General features: G+C 37.9%; 1 protein-coding gene and 1 long non-coding RNA gene across 7 annotated transcripts in view; one reads left to right on the top strand and one right to left on the bottom strand.

The window, feature by feature from the left end:
* nr5a2 (nuclear receptor subfamily 5, group A, member 2) overlaps positions 1 to 4,286 on the bottom strand; it is a 50,376-nt gene extending 46,090 nt beyond the window's left edge. Inside the window, exons 1-2 of one of the 6 annotated variants that reach the window (XM_035415973.1) lie at positions 4,009 to 4,286; positions 741 to 890 (exon numbers count right to left, since the gene is read on the bottom strand). In XM_035415973.1, coding sequence (XP_035271864.1) covers positions 741 to 822 — 82 coding nt within the window. In that variant the 5' untranslated portion in view covers positions 823 to 890; positions 4,009 to 4,286. Of the gene's footprint in view, positions 1 to 740; positions 1,499 to 4,008 lie in introns of those variants that run through there. The other 5 variants (XM_035415971.1, XM_035415976.1, XM_035415972.1 and 2 more) reach the window with 5 other exon arrangements.
* LOC118226390 lies at positions 1,516 to 19,568 on the top strand. The gene is made up of 4 exons (XR_004765031.1): positions 1,516 to 1,663; positions 16,910 to 17,120; positions 18,537 to 19,190; positions 19,223 to 19,568. It is a non-coding gene; the product is annotated as an uncharacterized LOC118226390 (long non-coding RNA).
* Positions 19,569 to 20,414: the final 846 nt, after the last annotated feature.

Here is a 20,414-nt window from a genome sequence, read left to right as displayed (position 1 = left end):
CTTACAGCATTTTTATTTGGTTTAATAGCAACAACAAACATGCCCTTAGATCTAAGGTTAGGCCTATTGCAATTACATGTTTGTCCGTAATTGGGACACCAATTCAGGTTCACTCCGGTTTTGTCAGCACAATGAGAGCTTCATTACCGGTAACATGCACGCTACAACACGAGTTGTCATAACATGAGGAATATACGTGAATAATAAATCAATTTGAGAAAACATGACACTTGGGTACGTATCGGAAAAAATATATTTCTGTCCGAGTACAAGAGTTTGTCGATCTTGCCTATTTTGTTCACTCGTATATTATTAAATAAGGCAGTAAGTAAACATTACGCGCGCATTCTCAATGAAATAAAACTGCTCAAGGCACTGGACAAACCAAGAAAATGTTACTTTTTAATGCATCAATTCTAAAATAAAAAGTGAGCGTAAACTGTCCCACGATACACTCGGATAGCGATACCTATTTTTGAGTTTAGCCTACATACTGCCCTCGTGTCTGTTCTTCGATCGCCTATAACTCACTAAATGTCCCGTTCCTCTGTGTGCATAGAATGTCAAATGTCAAATTAATAGACATTAGTACATGCTCAACAAAGTTCATTTAGAAACTATAACAGAAAGTTTAAATATATATAATCAACATTTACAGTTGTTTTATCCCACGCGCAATTAAACGCAAATTGTATTCTGCACGGAGACCCGACAAAAAAAAAAACATTTATATGCATTACCTTGCATGTTTCCAGGCATGTGCCCCTGTTCCCCATGCGATCGAGCGAGTCCCAGTGATTCCGTCTCGACTTTGGGCAGCATGACAGCGCTGCTACGCTCAGCTGGAGTCTCCGCTCCGTCCGGAAGGCCACCTGGACGCGAGAGGGACACTACAGACTCTGACTATCTCCCCAAATCCTGTGTATGGCTCAGCTCTGCGTGGTCGGTTTTATACCTAAAGCAAGATTACTACATACCCGACAGTTTGCAATGAAAACCGGTCGAAATATATTAAGTTCATTTCTTGAAGTGATAATTAGAACCTAAAATAGAATAACCCAGACGGAATGAATCAAATACGTAGCTCGTTAACCCCAATGCAATGGAGGGAGAAACGTCGGTTTAATAACGCTTCTCTTTAGCAATTAAGTATATCTGATCTACACAGATATCAATGAATTAAGAAATGCACGTTATATTTGGAGACCATCACGCCTCTTGCGGTTGTTTCGATAACTTCCTTAGCCTCCAGTGCCCCTTCGACATTCGGACATTGGTCTTTAAACTGGAGTTAGCGAACTGTTAGCAACTTTAGAGTAACACAAAAAATACCCCGTCTGTGCTGCGTCTGACCCTATCTGTGATGTGTTGAGATCTGAAGTTCAAACCTTTCCTAGCTGCCTTGTTTACTCCACACTGACACCGCTTTCGCCAATCAGGATGCCTCTGGATCGTCTGACATCACGCTCTTTCGCCAATCACATGTGAAGACTGGCAGCATCGCTTTTCAGTTTCATTCTGCTAATTAACACTGTTAAAGAAAACTAATGATGGACTTTCAAGAATGGGAAACACAGAAGCAAGCTGGATGCAACCAAATGTAAAGCGAAACACATCCTGACAGTGGTATTCCACAGAGGGGCGCGCAGATGTGCACAGGAAGGTATGGAAGTTTGATGCTGTACTGCATAATCGCTAACATCACTAAACGCTTGCAACGATTATCATTGCAGTGAATAACACGTGCTTTATGGAAATAGACTGACTGTTTTTTGTTTAGTCGACAATAGGCAATTAAAATGAACATTTTCCCCAACAATCTGGTGTTTAGCTAGTAATTCATTTTTGCATGGTTATGTTTAGGATTCAAAAGAATATATTACATTGGAAGTAGAAAAGAAAGTGAAACCATACAGAGGCAAAAAGTAGGTTATAACTGTACCTTAGTTAGCTTAAATGGAGCTGATTTGGTATTTACCAGATAGCTCTGAGGTATACTTTATAAATGCAGCCAAATATTGTTTGAAAACTAAATTTGATATGATAATAAATTCACAGTAACATATTTAATTACATGGCATAATCCAATGAAATTTTGAGCAGCTATAAATGGGCTGCTGTTGAGCCGCTTAATTCCACGTCGATCAGATCCATGTTTAATAAACTACCTGTGTGAAATGGTGTATAAATCCATGGCCACTATTTGCGCTAAGGTTATAATTGTATTGTCATTACTCAGTAAAAAATAATTTAATAGCATTGTAAGCTAGGAACACTACAATTCGTGCTTTAACTAACATGTTCCAGTAGACATTCTTTAAGACAAATGTATGAGTATTTCCCGCAAATGTCCACGGTGTCGGTATTAATGTAATTTCTTATCAATTTGCGCAATCTCTCTCTCTCTCTCTCTCTCTCTCTCTCTCTCTCTCTCTCTCTCTCTCTCTCTCTCTCTCTCACACGCAGACACACGCGCAATTTTCATGCGTCAAAAGTTTCCTATGGATAGTATTGGCGAATACCTTTTATCATGCAACATATATATCATGTAACTTTGTAGAATCTAAATTATTATTCTTATTCTTCTTATTATTTTTTTAATTTCAAGTCATTGATTTGGTATCAACCTATACCCTACTATACTGATAATTGAACGCTGAATGATAAGAGACACCCGATCCACTATCTAGAGGAACGTTACATCACAGATAACGCCGCTATTTAAACTAAAAATGGCACTAATAACAATCAAGTCATTGCTTTATTGGTCATAATCCGCAAATGGCATCTGCTATGACATAAATATGAAATATAAATATACTTCCTGCTTCTTATACAATTTATTAAGGTTGCAAGAAATGCTTATTATTTCTTAATATTAATATTTTCTTAATAATAATAATAATAATAATAATAATAATAATAATAATAATAATAATAATAATAATCCAGTGGTGCGTGCAAGAACTAAAAAATAGTGAGAAATATAACATATGGTCTCTATATCAGCATCTTCATGATGGACATAGAAGGCCCACATCGTATTAGTTATAAAATGTGTAAAATTTGTAGAAATCGTTCCTGAATGCCTTTTAATTAAACTAAATACAACAACAAATGTAAAATTGAAATTAATCTGCAGTTTCATATTACATGCCGGTTACAGCAAACAACCTGTGGCCAAACAACATAAAATTTTAGACAGAGTTGTAGACAGAGCAATATTGTGAAATTACAGTATTGTAACAACCTTTTACACTACCGGGGCTAATGTACGCACAGGCACCCAAGTATGCACGCGCGCACATAAACGCTCAACACGCCGTGCGCACAGACACACACACACAGACACGCTCGCAGGCTTTCACAAGGCAGTGTGTACACATCTCACGGCTGGCTGCTTGACACATTCTGGATAATCGCTATATGTTTGTTATTGTTATGTAGATAAATTGGCGTGCTGAGTGAAAGCCAACAAGAAAGCTCACATTTACGATTATACAGGTTACATTTAATTAAATGTAACTAATTTCAATCATGTATTTACACACCATGTTCCAGTGGCGCTGCTCCATACATTTAGACTCAGGACTCTGCCCCCGCGGGGATATTTAATGCGGAGAAGTATCGTTCATTGTCTGCTTTAAACGATGGCTAGATTGACTATTTCATATACTCCCGCATGTCGCAAGATTATGCGGTTGATTTTTGAAACTGCCCAAAGAGACGAAGTACTTGTTACTTTTTCTATCCGAGGCCTCATTTCAGCTGAACTCTCTACTTTATACAATCCACACTTATGTCCAGCCTAAATAACTTTTAATACAATTAACCCCTTAGGAACAAAGCTTTTGTAGGCTATACGGCTTTTACTCAAAATACGTACATAAAAATGCGTTTAATGTGATAGTTGTTACTGGTGTTTATGAAACGAACTGAGCTATGAAGCCTTTCAAATTAGCAAAGAGCAGCTCGCACATCTTAGTTAAAAGATTGTCTACCACTCACCTTACCCTGATAACCCTTCTTTGGTGAGTTCCTCTCTTATACACTCAGGACTTGCCGGCATTATAAACCAGGGATCCTTATTAGAAAAGGCACATTAACTGCGTTGTGGAAAGATCTGAGAAAATTTCCTCCATTTGTAAAGAATTAAATAGATACCATTCACAAGTTTGGAAGGCAAGTCTGCCATTAGACTGAACACCCCCCTGCCCCTGCATGCACACACACACACACACACACCAGGCACACACCCAAACACAGTCCCCATCCCCCAGATAGTGACCTACGTTAAACCAGTGGTCTTATCTCATAGGCACTAATCAAAAGTATTCAAAATGCTTGGCCAGGATAGGTCATCAGTGATCACATGATTCAGGACAGGTCGATAACACCCTGTTATAAACTGACACTGAGATAAGTTTCTGGCAGATAATGCTGTAGGAATTATTAACCAGTGGAGAAAAGAGTGAAAATTGTTATACAGGCCATTGACTGGGTTAAAGAGAGAAGGTGATAAAAAAGAGGTCAAAAGACCACATCTATGTGAAGATCTACAACCACAAACTTTTATCGAATACTCCTGCACCTTAGTTCCAGATCTCAAAACTAAGCACATTGCCCAAAATCTCATTAAATAAACACAACACATTCCTGGGACACATTGCTTACATGCCTGCCAGAACACACTGCACGCCTGCGCAGAAAACATGAGGTGGCTTCAGACGTCCGGATGACCTGAAAAACATTGATGTGCCTGATTACAATGGACTGCTTTTGCAGCAGGTCTCAAAGAATGCACCATATTAATCTAAAACTGCGCCCCCATCCTCTTCCTCCGATATCCAGTTACACATAATAAGTTTATAAAAGACATCAAATGATGTGATTAATTCTTTAGTGTTTGCTTGTTTGTTTTTTTAGGACAATCTCTTTGACAGCATTGGGTATAGTAAACATTCTAAGCAATTATTCACGTAGCCATCACTGGATTCACCGTAATTATAAGTCAGAGTAACAGAGCCTGTTATTAAACAAAACATGCTATGAAAGGCGAGGCTTCACTCGTATAAAAATACCGATCAAATCGGGGGTCAGAAAGACAGCTCTTGGCTTTCAAATCGACAAGTAGGCAAATTCACTGCAGCCTATTAACTAGAGTCAGACCTGTGATCTAAAGCTATGCAGCCACCAGACTTATGAGAGACAACAGGGCATTTCTGTCTTGACTACTATAAGTGGACACACACTGATTACCACAAGAGTACCTGAAAGCTCTTTGTTACCAAGTGAGATTAAGAGTCACATGCCCAATCATTTGTTACCAATTGAGGTTAAGATCCACATGCACATTCACCCCCACCACCATTACAACCAGCCACATCGCACCCCTCACCCCTTCTGTTAAACAAGGAATTTTATGATGTAGACCAGACACACCTGTCAGTGCTTCATCCTGGTGCTTATACTAAAATAAAGCATCATTAGTTATTGTATTTGTGGGTCAATGTTCACAGCACTGAAGTAAGTGGATGCAGGAGCTGCATTGTGCATTGTGGGCAATATTCCATATTAAACCATAAAAAATCAATTGTGATAATAAAATGCATGCATTAACAGTATATGGAATGTATTCCAAGCACTCCATTGAATTTATACGCAATGACAAACATAATGATGATGAAAAAAAAATACATGAAAATGACAATAATGTTTCATATCTGGGGATTGCCCTGTGGAACCTTGTAAAAATTTTGTTTATGTATCAGTGTTAAAGTGTGATGCTTCTGATATGCCGAATGAGCTGCCATTCCAACACATTTGGGGAGATATCAGTTTCTCAGTATCATTTCTTGGGGTTAATGTAAATAATTTTTAAATGAATTTGGTGACAAGTTTTAGGATGTGGGAGGGGACCCAAAGGCACAGATAGCGCCATGTACACACAAAAGTAATAAAGCAGAAATAATCTGGGCCAGCTCATCTCCATTGTATCCTTCTCAACTGTAACACAGACATCAGTGAATGATACAAATAACCACATCAGGTCCTTGGCAAAAAGAAAGGAATGTCTCGCACTCCCTCGGTTACTTGCCTTGCTTTGTTATTCATTCATAACCGAGCCGAGTTGGTTCAGATAGCCTAATATGCCTTCTGATTCATATACAGTTACGGCTTTCGCTTTACATTCCGTTAGCATTCATTAGCCTGCATTTTTTACACAGTGTGAATAATGGCTGACCTCCACCATAACATTTAATTCAACTCCACGTGTTTTCCTGTATCACATTCAGACTGACTTCATGCAGTCTAAAAAAAAACGGACACAACTGTTATATCCATTAGCAGGTCAAGCAACAGTCATTGTTCATTGCTTCCTATATGCTTCTATTTTCAAGAGCTTTAAGGAACAATGGTGCATGTTGCTGTCAGGTGTGCTGGTCGAACCCAAACAAAGCCAGGAGTCACAGAGAAAACAAAATGTCTCGAACCCTAAACGACTTGTGTCCTTTTCTTATCAGGATTTAACAGTCACGTTTCCAATGCATGGAAAAAAATTGTTTACATCTCCCGTGTTAGTTTAATGCTGCTGGTGCTGATTTCTTAATGATAGTTTTCTCATATGCATGAAGACAAATGTGAATATGAAAACAGATGTGTCAAGAATGTCTGATTTATACAGCACATTGTGTTACGTAATGGTCACAAATAAACATCTTTAAATGATACTCTTCTTGTCCTGGATAGCGATTAGGAAACAATTAGTCAAAAGAAGGGACAGTTGGGTATGCATTATCCTCAATCAAAGTCTAGTTAAATGGGCACAGTAATGGATCTAATATCGGATGTTTTATGTATCTTTTATCTCTGGAAAAGTTTGGTATGTTCTCCCTTTTGTTAAGAATAATCTAGATCATGTATAACATAATATTGTAAATGCTTTTGCTACACAGTGTTTTAAAAGATTATTAAATGTTTTGCTCAACAAGTTTCAGTTAGGAAATTTGGATCTGTATGAATCTATTATTCAGTTTCATTGCATCTTAGATATGTGCAGGAGGGCATGTCAGACATTTTTACACTACAAGACCATACTTTAAACTATGTGACATGTTCAGTTTTGTATTAGATTTAACATGACAAAGTGCAGTAAACAATATCTTTCACTCATACACACACATGCAATTTCACATGCACATTGTAATACTTGAATTTTCATTTATCTCTTCATATTCACTTATAGTCTCCATTTTGTGTAGCTGTACATAGATCTAGTTGTACTGTTGCTCTATATATATCTATTTGTACTGAGCTACCGTACAAAGGATTCACACTGATGTTTTTGTCTTTCCTGTGTGCTGACAGTCAGTGAAGTAGCAAAGTGTAATACTCAGCGATGCACAGGGGTTTTATTTGACCCAGTTACTTACCGTGTCTGAACTATCATAATGATAAGAAGAGCAGGGAATGGATATTCTGTGTCTATCAGAGTTTGTGAAAACAGCAATAATACTATTATTTCATCATAGTGTTTTATCCAATTCTTCTGTTCAACAAAAATAGCCTTGTGCAAGCACATGTTTTGAATAATTTTTTTATTTTGTCAGCAAAAGCATTATTGTTTTATTTCAGATGTATTTTTTCCTTTTTAAATTGCTCTGCGGGTTAATTCAAGATTGTTGCACACATTTATTTAAAAATTCAAGCAGTTGCCAAGGCCTTTCATTATGACTTTATAAGCAAAGAGCCATTTCAGATGTAGACGACAAATGTTTTTTCAAGATAAGCTGTGGATGAATGTCTATCAGACAGGGTACATAGTCAGAAAGGTTTGACTAGTTCTGCTAAATATGTTGTGTTTGCAGAGCTTTCCATGACAGACACCGCGGAAAGATTCTCAACTACCAACAGTCCATTTGCTTGCCATTTCTTTGTGTACCCTCTCTGCCATCAGGAGTTACCATTGTGCTGTCTGACCTTATACAAATGCAGAGCAAATACTTTGCCTAACCATTAACGTTGTGGCCATATTTGAACAGTGCGACACACAGGAATGGCATTTATGGTGGGTTCCATTTCAGCATGGGAAATTCTGTGGTGGCAGGAGTACCAGATGTATAGTATGCAGCAGGAGGGAGATAATTCTGTATTTCCTAAATCCAAATGTTCCACTAATAAGGGCATCAAATGCAGCAATGATTTGTTTACATGTAAAAGGAAGTCCAAATAAATGATTGTTTTCATTGTCTCCATCTCAAAGCGAGGATGATATAGCTATCTGCTTCATTTGGATGGAAAGGTTTTGACTGGACTTTTAATTCAAAATGTACACAAACTGTGAAGCACACCGGGGTACATTTTAATTAAACATTTATGGTATTTGGTTAAATGAAACATTGTATGAACAAATAGCCATTTAAGGAAAGACTGCTCAAAGATTTTCAGATGATATACTTCATTAAATGACAAAATAATGGGATAGATATCAAATCCATGGTGATTTATACATAATAAATGACAATATAATTACAAGACACAACATCAAACAATATCCAGTGGGGAAAATAGAACACATAAAATATATATCACGCTTGTTACAATGTAAACACAATTAGTAGTCATAAAATAAACGAGAGAACATATTTTCACGACGTATTTTGCTGGATTACAGTAAGTGATACATTTTTATCCATATAATATTTAAATTCAAGCATCACGCGCTGAACCTCAAAATTGTTGAAAGAAAAGATTAATTTTATGTCGGCATAATATTTTTATGAAAAATAAACTGAAATACAGTATGCTACTTGTTTAGGCATTCAGACTACTTATTATTTGGTAAAGCCTCCTTTTGTTACAATATCAGTCTTTTTGGGTGGGACCCTACCTTATTTGAACACAGGTTGGGGGGTGAATTTCATCCGTTCTTCTTGGCATATTTTCTCCCGCTCTCTGAACTTGCTTGGGTTATGTTCTGCAATGTTCAAGTGCCACAGATTTGCTAGGGCAGATTTTCCTTTTTAGTCAAAAGCCACTCCAATGTATTTGTCGGCCTGAGGTTTGGATCTTCATCGACAAACCCTATTCCTGAATGGGAATAGGGTTTGTCGAAGAGGGAAGATGTAAAAGAAACAGTCTGCTAGGAGTCAGTGATTTCAGGGAGTCAAAGTGCATGATAGTGAGTGGAATACAAAAAAATGGAGCATGCTTTACTGTAATTAGCTGTAACTGCAAGAGAGTGTATCATAGAGGTGTGTTTTGCATTTTAAATCATGAAAGAAAAATAATGGGTAAAAACGTATTTCTTCATCCAAGGGGAGTATGTGTATGATCTAGGGTTTGCAAACCACTTAATGGCACTCTAACATGAATGCAATCATTGACCCATGCTACCAGTATGTCTCTGTGATTCTCTCTCAGCAGGGCATCTGAAGTAAAGTCCGTCTCAGAGATCTCTTTGTTGTCGCTATTCTGTGGCTCTTACTGTAACACACATGACTGTTGGACAACCTTATTAGGCAGGGGTGGGCAAACCTAGTTCTGGAGAGCCAGTGATGTTTCTAGTTTTTGTTTCATCTGAGCTTAGCTGCAAGAGCTTTTTGGATTATTAGGAGCCTGAATAGTCTGAATGGTGAAACACTGAGTAACACATAGTCACCTGTGTTCAATAAGCCTTATTAATCCAGTTATGTAGATATAGGTTTGGATGGAGCAAAAACCAGGAACATCTATGGCACTGCAGGGTTGCCTACCACAGTTCTAAGATACCACATGAAACAGATGTAGTGATGATAATGTTGCCTTTCTCTTATGCTTGATCATGTACAGTTACTTAGCAGTCAAAGTTTCACTGTGACGTTCTTCAGTGCTTCCAGAAAATGCAAAAAACTAACGTAACATTGTATATTCATTATAAACTAATTTAGCACTGGTTAAAAGACCCTGTTTGTTTAGGTGCTGATGATTTGAGGACAGTGAAGCCTGATTCTTCATAGTGCCATAGCTTACTGTTACCTCTGTGCTGCACGTAAATTTTTAAATGGCTGGAAATATTCTTACACATTACAAAACACGCTGTTTTGATTAAGGGCTCATGGGGTGTATTTTAAATAAAATCCCTACCCTGACATTTTAGTTACACTCTTAACTGCCAGAAGAATGGCAGAGCTTGCCAGAAAGAATCTGGGCCTGATGGAAGTTTGTACTGCGGAGGTTAAGGTTCTGGGTTTGAATTGGCCTGGACGTGTCCACGGGCGACCAATGGGGCTTGGCCTGAGAAGCTGAGAAAACTTTGTATATTTTCAGAACATGGCAGCTGTGTGCCACAGCCCGGTCCGTTAAGACCACCCATAGCCACGCTCTGAAAGCTAAACCCATATTAATTAAAGCCTATGGCAGTGGTGGTTTTGTGGCGAGCACACCTGCGTGCTCAGGAGTGGGTCATCGCCACCAAGGCTTGCTCTGCGATGAGGTGCACAGTCAGATGAGTCCCAGTGCAAGCAGGCAGAGTGAAATGCACTGCACATGCCTCTAATGCCACTTCTCAGGGAAGTATGTGAGCTGATGTATAGTGTTTAATCTCTGCTAGCCAACAAAACGTCACATTCAGAAAACACATGAAGAGATATGCACATGCGTCCATGTAAGAATTGTTATAACCGCAGGATCACATTTCTGCTGTTTTAAGCCCTCTTGTCCAGGGACCAGTTATACAAATACATAAAAGATTTTCCCTCAAATCAACCTGGATATAAATGGAGGTTCAATCTGCCACGGATGTATTCTAAGCCTTTATTGGGAGTTTGAGTTTTTTTTTTTTCCCCCTCATGCAGACACCAATAAATCTGTCACCCAGAGAAATCAGTCTCCTGCCTCGGGGAAGGAACAAATTGTGGCTTTCAGGGTAGAAGAAGTGACCTGTCAGGGAGCCCCATTTATCATCTGAACAAAACGGCCTGGGTCTTTTCAGCCGATCAGGGAGAACCTCTGCGGTAAGCAAGTTTGGAAGATGCAAGCCTCCAAATATTTTCAGCTGATCAATATTCCTCAGATTTGCAATTGAAAGTCAGTCTAAAACTGTCAGCTTTTCGAAAAAAGACCACACATCTGCCCACCTACATTCTGTATGTGAGGTTCCTGAAAGAGAATGTGCAATTGTGCATTGTGAATATTATTCAGAACTCACTATTAAAAATGAATGGCATCCTATCGGTGGTATGGATCTACACAAGATAATGCATATAGTAATCGTTGAATATTATGAGGCCTTTAAGTGACATATTTATATTTATGTATGTGTTCTGGCTGGTAGCTATATGAGTCTACTTGACCAGTAAATGCTGGCTTATAATAGTTTATTCGTATTAGAGATGATAAAATTGGGCCCGGCACACAGATTATCCAACTGGCCACACTGGTTTGTCTATGGCTGGAACTGTGCACAAATTAGCATTGTGCAAATTTCAGTTAATGGCATACACATACAGCTAAGCAGCTTCAAAAACCGCCCGTGTAGCTATGCAAAACACAGACGTTACCATTCTCAAGGAGCTTGCAGTCGGATAAAATTCAGCAAACACTAATATCAGCAGACTGGCAAATAAAGAAATGATAGCGGTATTGGATATGCATGTTTAATTTCAAAACTTTATTACAGTGGTGATTTTATCTGGTTTAAAGCAGCATAAGCATATATCTACAATTGCATTATTTCAGAAAGTCTTCAAATGAAAAATATAGAGAATGTAAATGGACAATAACTTATAACTAGAAAAAAGCGGCTCTAGAAATCACAAATTAATTTTTTCAATCAACCGTCTAGAGACCAATTGATGGAATTGTGTATCTTCATTTTTGGCTTAATTAAATACTAAATATTCAAGTTGCATTTTTAAAAGAATAGCCAGATTTAACAATATTATTGTGAGAGTTATTGGATACCCTTTAAAAATAAAAATCTTGTACTCAGTGTGCTTCGATATATATAAGATGGTGGCTGTGGCATGTGATAAAAAGCACAAAAGCAAATTGTATTAGCACGCTGTTACAAACCACACACTTGGAAAAAAGAACCAGACCTTATGTCATAAATGACTCAATTTAATGACACAGATGCTACAAACAATGCAGTGTCTCTGTCACTTCTTCATCTTTGCACTTCAGGTACAGAGCAGGTATGAATCGGAAGAAGTAACAGTGACAGACTAACAATAAAATAAAATAAAATGTGTACATATCTAAAATATAAACCTATACACGCATGTGCACTCACACACACACTATGCATAATCACACTAAATTCCTCATGTTCGGGTAGGCTGCTATTACTGTACTGAGGCATGAGCAGTGCTAGCTCTCAATGTGCAGCACAGGCAGGCACTCTGCATTGCCAAAGCGTGATAGATGGGACACACACCAATCGTTGTCAATAAAGAACATATATAGGAAATAAACAGAACCTGTTTTCAATGGCAGATATCTGAACAGATAAATCATGGTAACAGCCAATAATAAATGGATCATGCTTCTATGTTTTTAAAACCCATGGCAGCTGTATTGAATGGGGAACCTTGTGAGGGAGAAAATAGACTTTTATTGATCAGAAACAACTGGGAAAAAAACCAGACGTCCAGGAAAATGATGCTCTCCCAGGATTTTTTTATAGACTCTCCGCGCTGTAAATTCAAATTGTATGACGAGTTTTAAATAGATGGCATGATAATGATGCCATTAACCAAAAATATACTGCAGATAACAGTGTGTACATTTCACAATCCATATGATGCTTCGTGATGATAACGTATAATGCCTTCATATTTTATGACCATGTCCAGAATATGTAGTGTGCAAAAACAAAACAAGTAATTCAATCTGTCAACTGGATGAATGAGAGATTACTGAAAGTGTTCAAAGAAAAACTATTCTTTTGGATAACATCATACAAACCCCAGACTTAAATTTGTACACTGATAGAGCTATGACAAAACATGTTGGAATTTATTTTCGCAGTTGCTGTTGCCAGTATGGAGCTGGGATTTGGAAGATGTTCTCTGTACTACACGCAACTCATAGATTTTTGACAACGACTGGTGCTGTACCAATTCAAACATGCAGATCTACAGTTAAATATTGGCTACGGAGTGGTCTTGAAATACTTTGTCTGCGGCCAGACAATTAAAGATTTAGGTGTGGCCAAAGGAAGAATGTGGAAATCAGATCCACTAAGAACGAGCCCACACCCAGCAGTCCTGGCTTCCTGCAAATGCCACATATCCCATAGACAGAACATAGCCACGTGAGATTTAATGCATCGTTTAGTCACATACAGGCCTTTGTACAAGGTCAGGAGAAAAAAGATTCCGTAATGGCTATTCTCAAAAACAGAAGAAAAAGCATTTTTGTCGAGCTAATGACATTCCTCACTGTCTTCTTTTATAAAGGTTGCTTAATGTTTCCTATCAAAATTGCTTAAACTACATAACAATATTAAAATGGTCAATAATACAGTGCATGTGTCTTACAAAAGCATTATATGAATGGAAAATTAATGTAACTTGTGTTCGCGTACTGGTAGACCTTTCTTGGGGCAAAGCCAAACCAAACTGTAATTTTTTGGCAATGTACTCTATAGCTAAACAAGCAAGGTTTGACAGTTAAAAATGTTCCAGGTTTTGCCCTCACATGCTCAAAAAAGCATTTGAAATATTAAGTTACGGCAAAGTATATGTAGCAAATAGTATATTTACAGTGCTAAATCTAACAAAAAGATAATTATTTCTCTGGCAAATAGGCAAATCAAGTTAGCAAGCTATCTATCACCATATGAGCATGAGAAATGAGATACTGTGAACTATCTGACCTTATAGGATTGAAACTACATGAATACTACTGAAAGAACTCTTCCCATATACCAAATTGTATGGGGTACCAAGAAATTATTTTGATGTTACTGTATACTAAGTTATTATTTTATACTGTATGTGTTATATATTGTATTAGGTACATATCCTCAGCTATTATCATTTTATTAATTTGTATGTTCTATATTCTTAAATCTCGTCTTTGCTTGATCACCATTTCTAATGACAATTTAGGTGCAAAATAAAGGTGACCATTTGTTCCAGTCATAACAGTGTCTTCTGCTGATGTGAACTCAGTTCAAGCTAGAGTTTATGCCTGAAAGGAAGGATGGCAGACAGACCACACTGAACAAAAACTGGGACCAAACACAGAGGGTAAGGGATTTCCTGCCCTGACTTTATCAATACATTCACCATGTCCTCCCTTTACACTTGCAGGGCTCCCTGCACCCTTCCAGTCCTCACTTAAAACACATGGTCATGTCCTTCCTCTGCAGTCTGTGGAGAGGTCAATGGATCTTCAGAGAGAGAGAGAGAGCGAGGGGGGGGGAGAGAGAGGGAGAGCGGGAAAGAGAAAGAGAGAGAGAGGGAGGGACAGAGAGAGAGAAGGGGAAAAGAAAGAGAGAGGAAAAGAGATAGAGAGGGAGAGAGAGAGGGAAAGACAGAGAGAAAGAGATAGAGAGAGTGGGAGAGAGAGAGAGAGAGAGAGACAGAGAGAGGTCTCGCTCTGTCTCCTGCCTCCTTCCTCCACTCATGTGATGTGTGAACCCTTTAGTCACTTCCTTACTTCCTTTGCAGATTGTTTAAATCCAAGTTCCTTTTTCTTTCAGTCTGGGCTGCCATTTTCATTTTTCAGTATTCTTGTAAGCCCATGCTACCGGCTGGCATTTCATTATTTCTGATCCATTTTGATTGGTTTGGCCCAAAAAAGTTGGAAAAAAGAGCCAAAATGGTGGGCAGCCTCAGCGTGAGCTTCTCTCAGTTGCTCTGGTGTGCTCACAGAATAAAAGAGGCCACTCATGAAATCTAAACTATAGCCGTACAATACAGTGGCAACAGGTATTAATGGGACAAATCTACTGAACAAAAACTACCCCAGTTAACTTAGGGTGTGAAATTAAAAGTTGAATGTCTTTGTATCATTTGGCTATACAGTACTATTAAAATACTACTGTTAAAATACCATACTATTAGTAATAAGGTGTATACGCATTGGCTTCAAATAAAATGAAAACCAACCGTCTGCTGATGTCTACAGCTGTGTTTCTCAGCCACAGTCCTGAGGGCATACTCTGCACGCTGATTTTTGTTTCAGCTCGGCTCTCAAGTAATTAAATTTGATGAGCTGTTAATTGAATAATGATCTTTATTTGACATCTTCTGTATGAACATATGAACATTATAATTACACAGACAGCCCATTCAGCCCATTTATCTCCCCATTTTGAATACTAGAACAGCAATATTTACATTTATAAGCTCTCACGCTCTCAATTAATTGCCAGTATAGCTATTTGTTAACTGTAATCTACTACAGCAGTTATGTATGAAATCTCATAGATTTTGAGTTAATATTAAATTTAAAAAATTGCTCTTATTAATACAGCATCTGCCCCTTGACCAACTTTGGGGCAGCTACTTCAGTTGAGCTAAATATGCTGTTAAATTAATTGCTCTGGGCCACATTGAACAACTAATTACGCTACATCATTAAAGCTGAAAACCTGTCTGCATTATTCATTTCTAGTGACAATGAAACCTTGAGTGGACCCACAATGGTAACAAAGAAATGAAGAAATTGAAGATATTAATGCAATTTGGTTATCCGTTAATAAGTAATTCAAATCTAATAAATTAGAGCACAGCTGGAAAGAATACCAAAATAAAAATCAGAGTTTGCAAACATTGACATGGAAAACATATCACTATTAGCAAATATAATTTCAAGCAATGGGAACAAAATTTTATTATAAATACTGTATCATGTAAATGAATATGATATGATATAAATATACGTTATATTTAAAGAACAATATTGCACTTATTTTTCCATTGAAGGTATCGTCAGAAAACATATTTTTTCTACACTATTCATTTTTTCCCACACAGTTCTTTCAGATAAAGTGTTTTTTTAAATTTTTTTTTAAATCTTTATTTAAAAAACAGTCAAAAACAGTGGAAATACATTCATGATTTCTTTGAATCTGAGTTTGTCCAGACAATCCATCTGAATAATTAATCCTTAAGGTCAGAAGGTAGCATTGTGCTTAAAGTTTTGTTTTAGAGCAGAGGCAAATATATCGAAAGAATATCTATGATTTCGTAGATTGTATTATGAAATGATGAACATAGGACCTTTCATAAGAAAGCAGGAAAAGTCCTGTAGATTATTAACTGCTCCACACTAAAAATAGTGAAGAAATAATTAATAAATGATGACCAAACATTTTGTGGTCTGGGAAAAATGACACATGCTACACTGTGTGGGCAGGAGAGTCCTTGGCAAGAATTAACCTGAAGTGTCCCTGTTTTTCCACCCAGCTACAAGGCTTAGGTAACAGGTGCCTGAAATAGTGTATATGGCACATTGGACGATGACAGCATCTGGATGACTATGACTGAAACTTTGACTAAAACTTAATTTTGAAGTAGATGAATGCATAAATCTGAAGTAAGAAACAGTGCCCTGAAAGAGCATTAACCTGGCTGAGCACGCGTATTTCACTCTGTAAATTTGCAGAAAGATATATCCACAGTTACAGCGCTGTGTGTGTGTGTGTGTTTTTAACAATAACCTTTTTGGAAACTGCAACTTTTTGAAACATGATATTAGACATGCACTGTGTGACGTCTTTCTGTTATCATGTGGGAAATGACTGCGTTGAGAGAAAGGACCCTCCATTTTTATTGTACTGGCGGCCTAACAGCTGCCTGATTCATTTCTGAATGTTTTCCCTGCTAAAACACTTGGCACCACTGTAAATAGGAAGTGATGAGGAAAATCAAACGAGGACAAAACTTTTTTCCCTCTTGGTTGGTTGTCACAGGAAGAGATAGGAAGCCCAGGAACACACTTGATGGATGTCACAGTCGGGAGAAAGGAAGAAACAACATGTAGAGGCGCGGAGAGCCCGGGCTATTTTTGTGTCGTCAAGCGGAAATGGGATGCGGCCCAAGGAGGATGCAGATAGGCCTCAGAGTGTTGCGTAGCAACCCCTCAGGAAAGAAGCTACTGTGCGAGTTTGAGAACATCTGTCGGTAAGAAAATGAAGTTTCAATTTTGAATGCAGTCATTTTTCAGTCTTTTTTTTCAACTGCAAGGCTAGCTGCCAGTGTGGTACCTCAGAAAAGTAGGTGTTGAAACTGCAGTTTTTATTTAATGAGAGCAAAAGAGTCTGTGGCCTGATAATAATGATCCATATTTAAAAGCCCCATATTCAATGTGGGCTTTATTTTTGAGAATAAACCTGTGAAATAGTATATTTTAGGTAGCTTTAGTTATAGCTAAAGTTTAGTCATGTTAATTAAGAGGTCTAAATAAAGCCTGCGGTGATGCTAATTGTGAAGTTTCGACCAGGCACATTTCACCTACTGAACGGGAACAGTTGGTCTGTTGAGATTATTAAGCATTTAAAATAACTTATAAATAACTCCCAAATGCAGGCGACAAATCTCAGAAATCTTATTCTCAGAAAACATTGAAAATGTAAAATGCCAACCTGAAGTAGGTGTTTTCTTATGCACAGTAAAATGTCAAGTGTTAATTCAACTCTAACAGTTGAGTTTATGTGAGTCCAATAGGGACATGCGCTCTATTAGAGTAAAATGTACTTTGTAACAGTTGATTTAACAATATGCACGAATAAGGGTCTTGCTGGGACTGTGAACTTTCAGGCTAAAGGAAATTTGTGCATTAAACAAACCAGCCGACATGGTCAATGCAGCACGTCAGACCAAAGGCAGACAGAAAGAACCCTTGTGTGCCACTGCAGTATACTGCTAAAGAAGCCTGATGATTACCACAGACAAACAGCAGCCTCCGCAATCACAAACATGTTTCAAACGGCTGCCCCCAGGAAGACAAATTACAGTTCTTACTGTTCACCAGAACACTTTAAATAGTGCCATTTACTCAGTCATTAGTCTCATAAATGCACATTTGCCATCTATTGTCACTTTTATTTAGCCATACATTTTATCATATTATCCATTATTTATTTTAATACAATGAATTCTGGTGGTTTTCAGATATATGAGTGTTCAGCTATTCCTTTCAGCTAGATGCTTGTTTGTGAATCATTCATTTTGAAAAGCCTTACCAGAGACTGCTACTTTTTTCAGGCATTGTAAATGACTCATTTGCTTATTGAATTATATGGGTGGTTAGTTTATATCAGACTGTAATGGGTCTCAATGCTTTAAGAGATTTTGGTGCTTTTCATGTCCAATTTGGAATACCCAATCATGTTTCTTTCATGTCTAAAGCATGTGATATGAATTGCTGCCTCTTTTGACACCACAGTCCACGAGTCAGGCTCATACAGAGATCGGAAGAAGGCACTTCCTGCACAGCTTAGAAGATGGACTCGCAGGTGCCCACTAACACTGAAGTGGTCGCTGGCACAGGACGAAGCCTTGCCATTTCAGCTGACTCATGCCCTCTCTTCCCTGCAGAGCTACCAGCCACAATCGATTCCAGACCGCGGGACCCATTCACAAACCAGAACAGTGCCTTAGCAGGATGAGACACCAAGCAGCCCCTTTTGTAAGGTTTTAAATCAGGTTTTTATGTGATGCCTTCATGTTGTAACGGTTATGGTGAAGCCGAAAGCAATTCTCCTCTTGTGGGAAATATTTTTATACTGTAGATGGAAAAAAGCTTCCTTATGTTTTAATTTAGTAATCATCTGTTTCCCCATTTAGAAATACATGTCAAAATGAATATTCAATGTAGGTGGCTGGTATTATGTGTTTTATTTTATTTGTTTTACTCAGGAAATGTAAATTTGAAGCACACAGGGAAAATACTTTGGTTTTGAATGTTCTGTGTGGTCTTACCTTAATATGTCTTGGTTAAAATCACATCTGGATGGTGGTGGGTTGTATGGCTAGGAACACAAATATATTTTTCAAATAGTTTTTTCTACATAAAAACACAATAATCTGTTCTAATTTAGCATAAACTGCAACACAAATACATTATTTTCAAACATCCAAGACCATTAATAATACTATTTAGAGAGAATGGAAACTCCACTCTGAGTCTTCCTTCCCCAACTCAAGTGTAGGTGGTGGGGGACCATAGAGGTTTACTGGGCTTGCTTCCCAGTCTGCTCCCTAATTAGATATACCATGATGAGGAATACGCTTGTTCAACATATTTCTCTTCATACAATGCTCCCATACCTCCCACGTTCTGAGTCCTTTTATCATTGGACAGCATACAATTAAACATATGACATCATATGCTTTAACTGCTTAAAGTACAGACACTGCTCAGCCAGTCTTTAATCTCATTCCCCATCACAGAATGTTAAAATCACAGCAAAATGCTGCCATAGCCTTATTCATTCACATAAAATGGCTGGGCCAATTTCTATACTTGGAAGTTTTGGGAAGTAACTCGTGTTAAAAAAACAACCTTGTAAAAATGATAACATTTTCAGAGGATTTATATAAAAGGGCTTTATGAAATGTTTTTTTCTTCTTCTGGTTGGGGGGGCGGGGGTGGGGGGTGAGGTTTGGTGAAATAATTTGTTGGGGGTGGGGATTGGTGGAGTATGATTGGATTTTGCTGGAGTGGTTCAGAGACTTAAATGTATACAGCTTCCAACCTTGTAATCTGTCACCCAGTTAATACAGCTTTCTTCACAATAAAGATGACCTTCACTGAATCAGAATAGATCTATCTGAGCAGCCTACATGCTACGCACCTGAGCTTCCTTGCCTCTATGGACAGCATAATTCTATTGGGAGCAAGTCATCCTTGTGGAAAAAACCAACCTCTGATCAACCTACAGGAGTAGAGGAAGATTGTCAGCACCACAGAATGGCAGTTAAATATATTAATTTGATAACGCTATCAAATTGATTTGGTCTCCTTTGCACTTTTCACTTGGGCAGGGCTTAGTGTATGGTTAGCTTCAGCACTGTGTTAAAGGGCCTATTTATTATATAGAGAATTCTGACCTCTGAGTCACAGTAGAGATAATAGTTTTTATTTGGATGGAGGAAGTCAATTAATTCATAAATACTTAAGCACATTTACAGTAAGAGAGGTAAAATGGGTATTGATTGCTCCCATTAATACACCAAAGCCTCCAGGTCAACTTCTTGATAAATGGGACGGTGTTTTTTCTTTTTTTTTTGTAAATAAGATCAGGTTTAAAATTGGGGAATGATCAGAATCAGTAATGAAAGCATTTAAATGTGATCAATGCGAAGCAAAGTACGTGTTGCACAGAGAGTACATTTAAGATTTATGATTTTAATATGACACACTCTGATGGCAGCGCGTGGCATTGCTCTTCTCTATAGCATGAAAGACGAATG

Source organism: Anguilla anguilla, chromosome 4, assembly GCF_013347855.1.
Source record: "Anguilla anguilla isolate fAngAng1 chromosome 4, fAngAng1.pri, whole genome shotgun sequence".
NCBI lineage: Eukaryota > Metazoa > Chordata > Actinopteri > Anguilliformes > Anguillidae > Anguilla > Anguilla anguilla.
The sequence above is the reverse complement of the archived record's forward strand: the minus strand, read 5'-3'. Positions and strand labels throughout refer to the sequence as shown.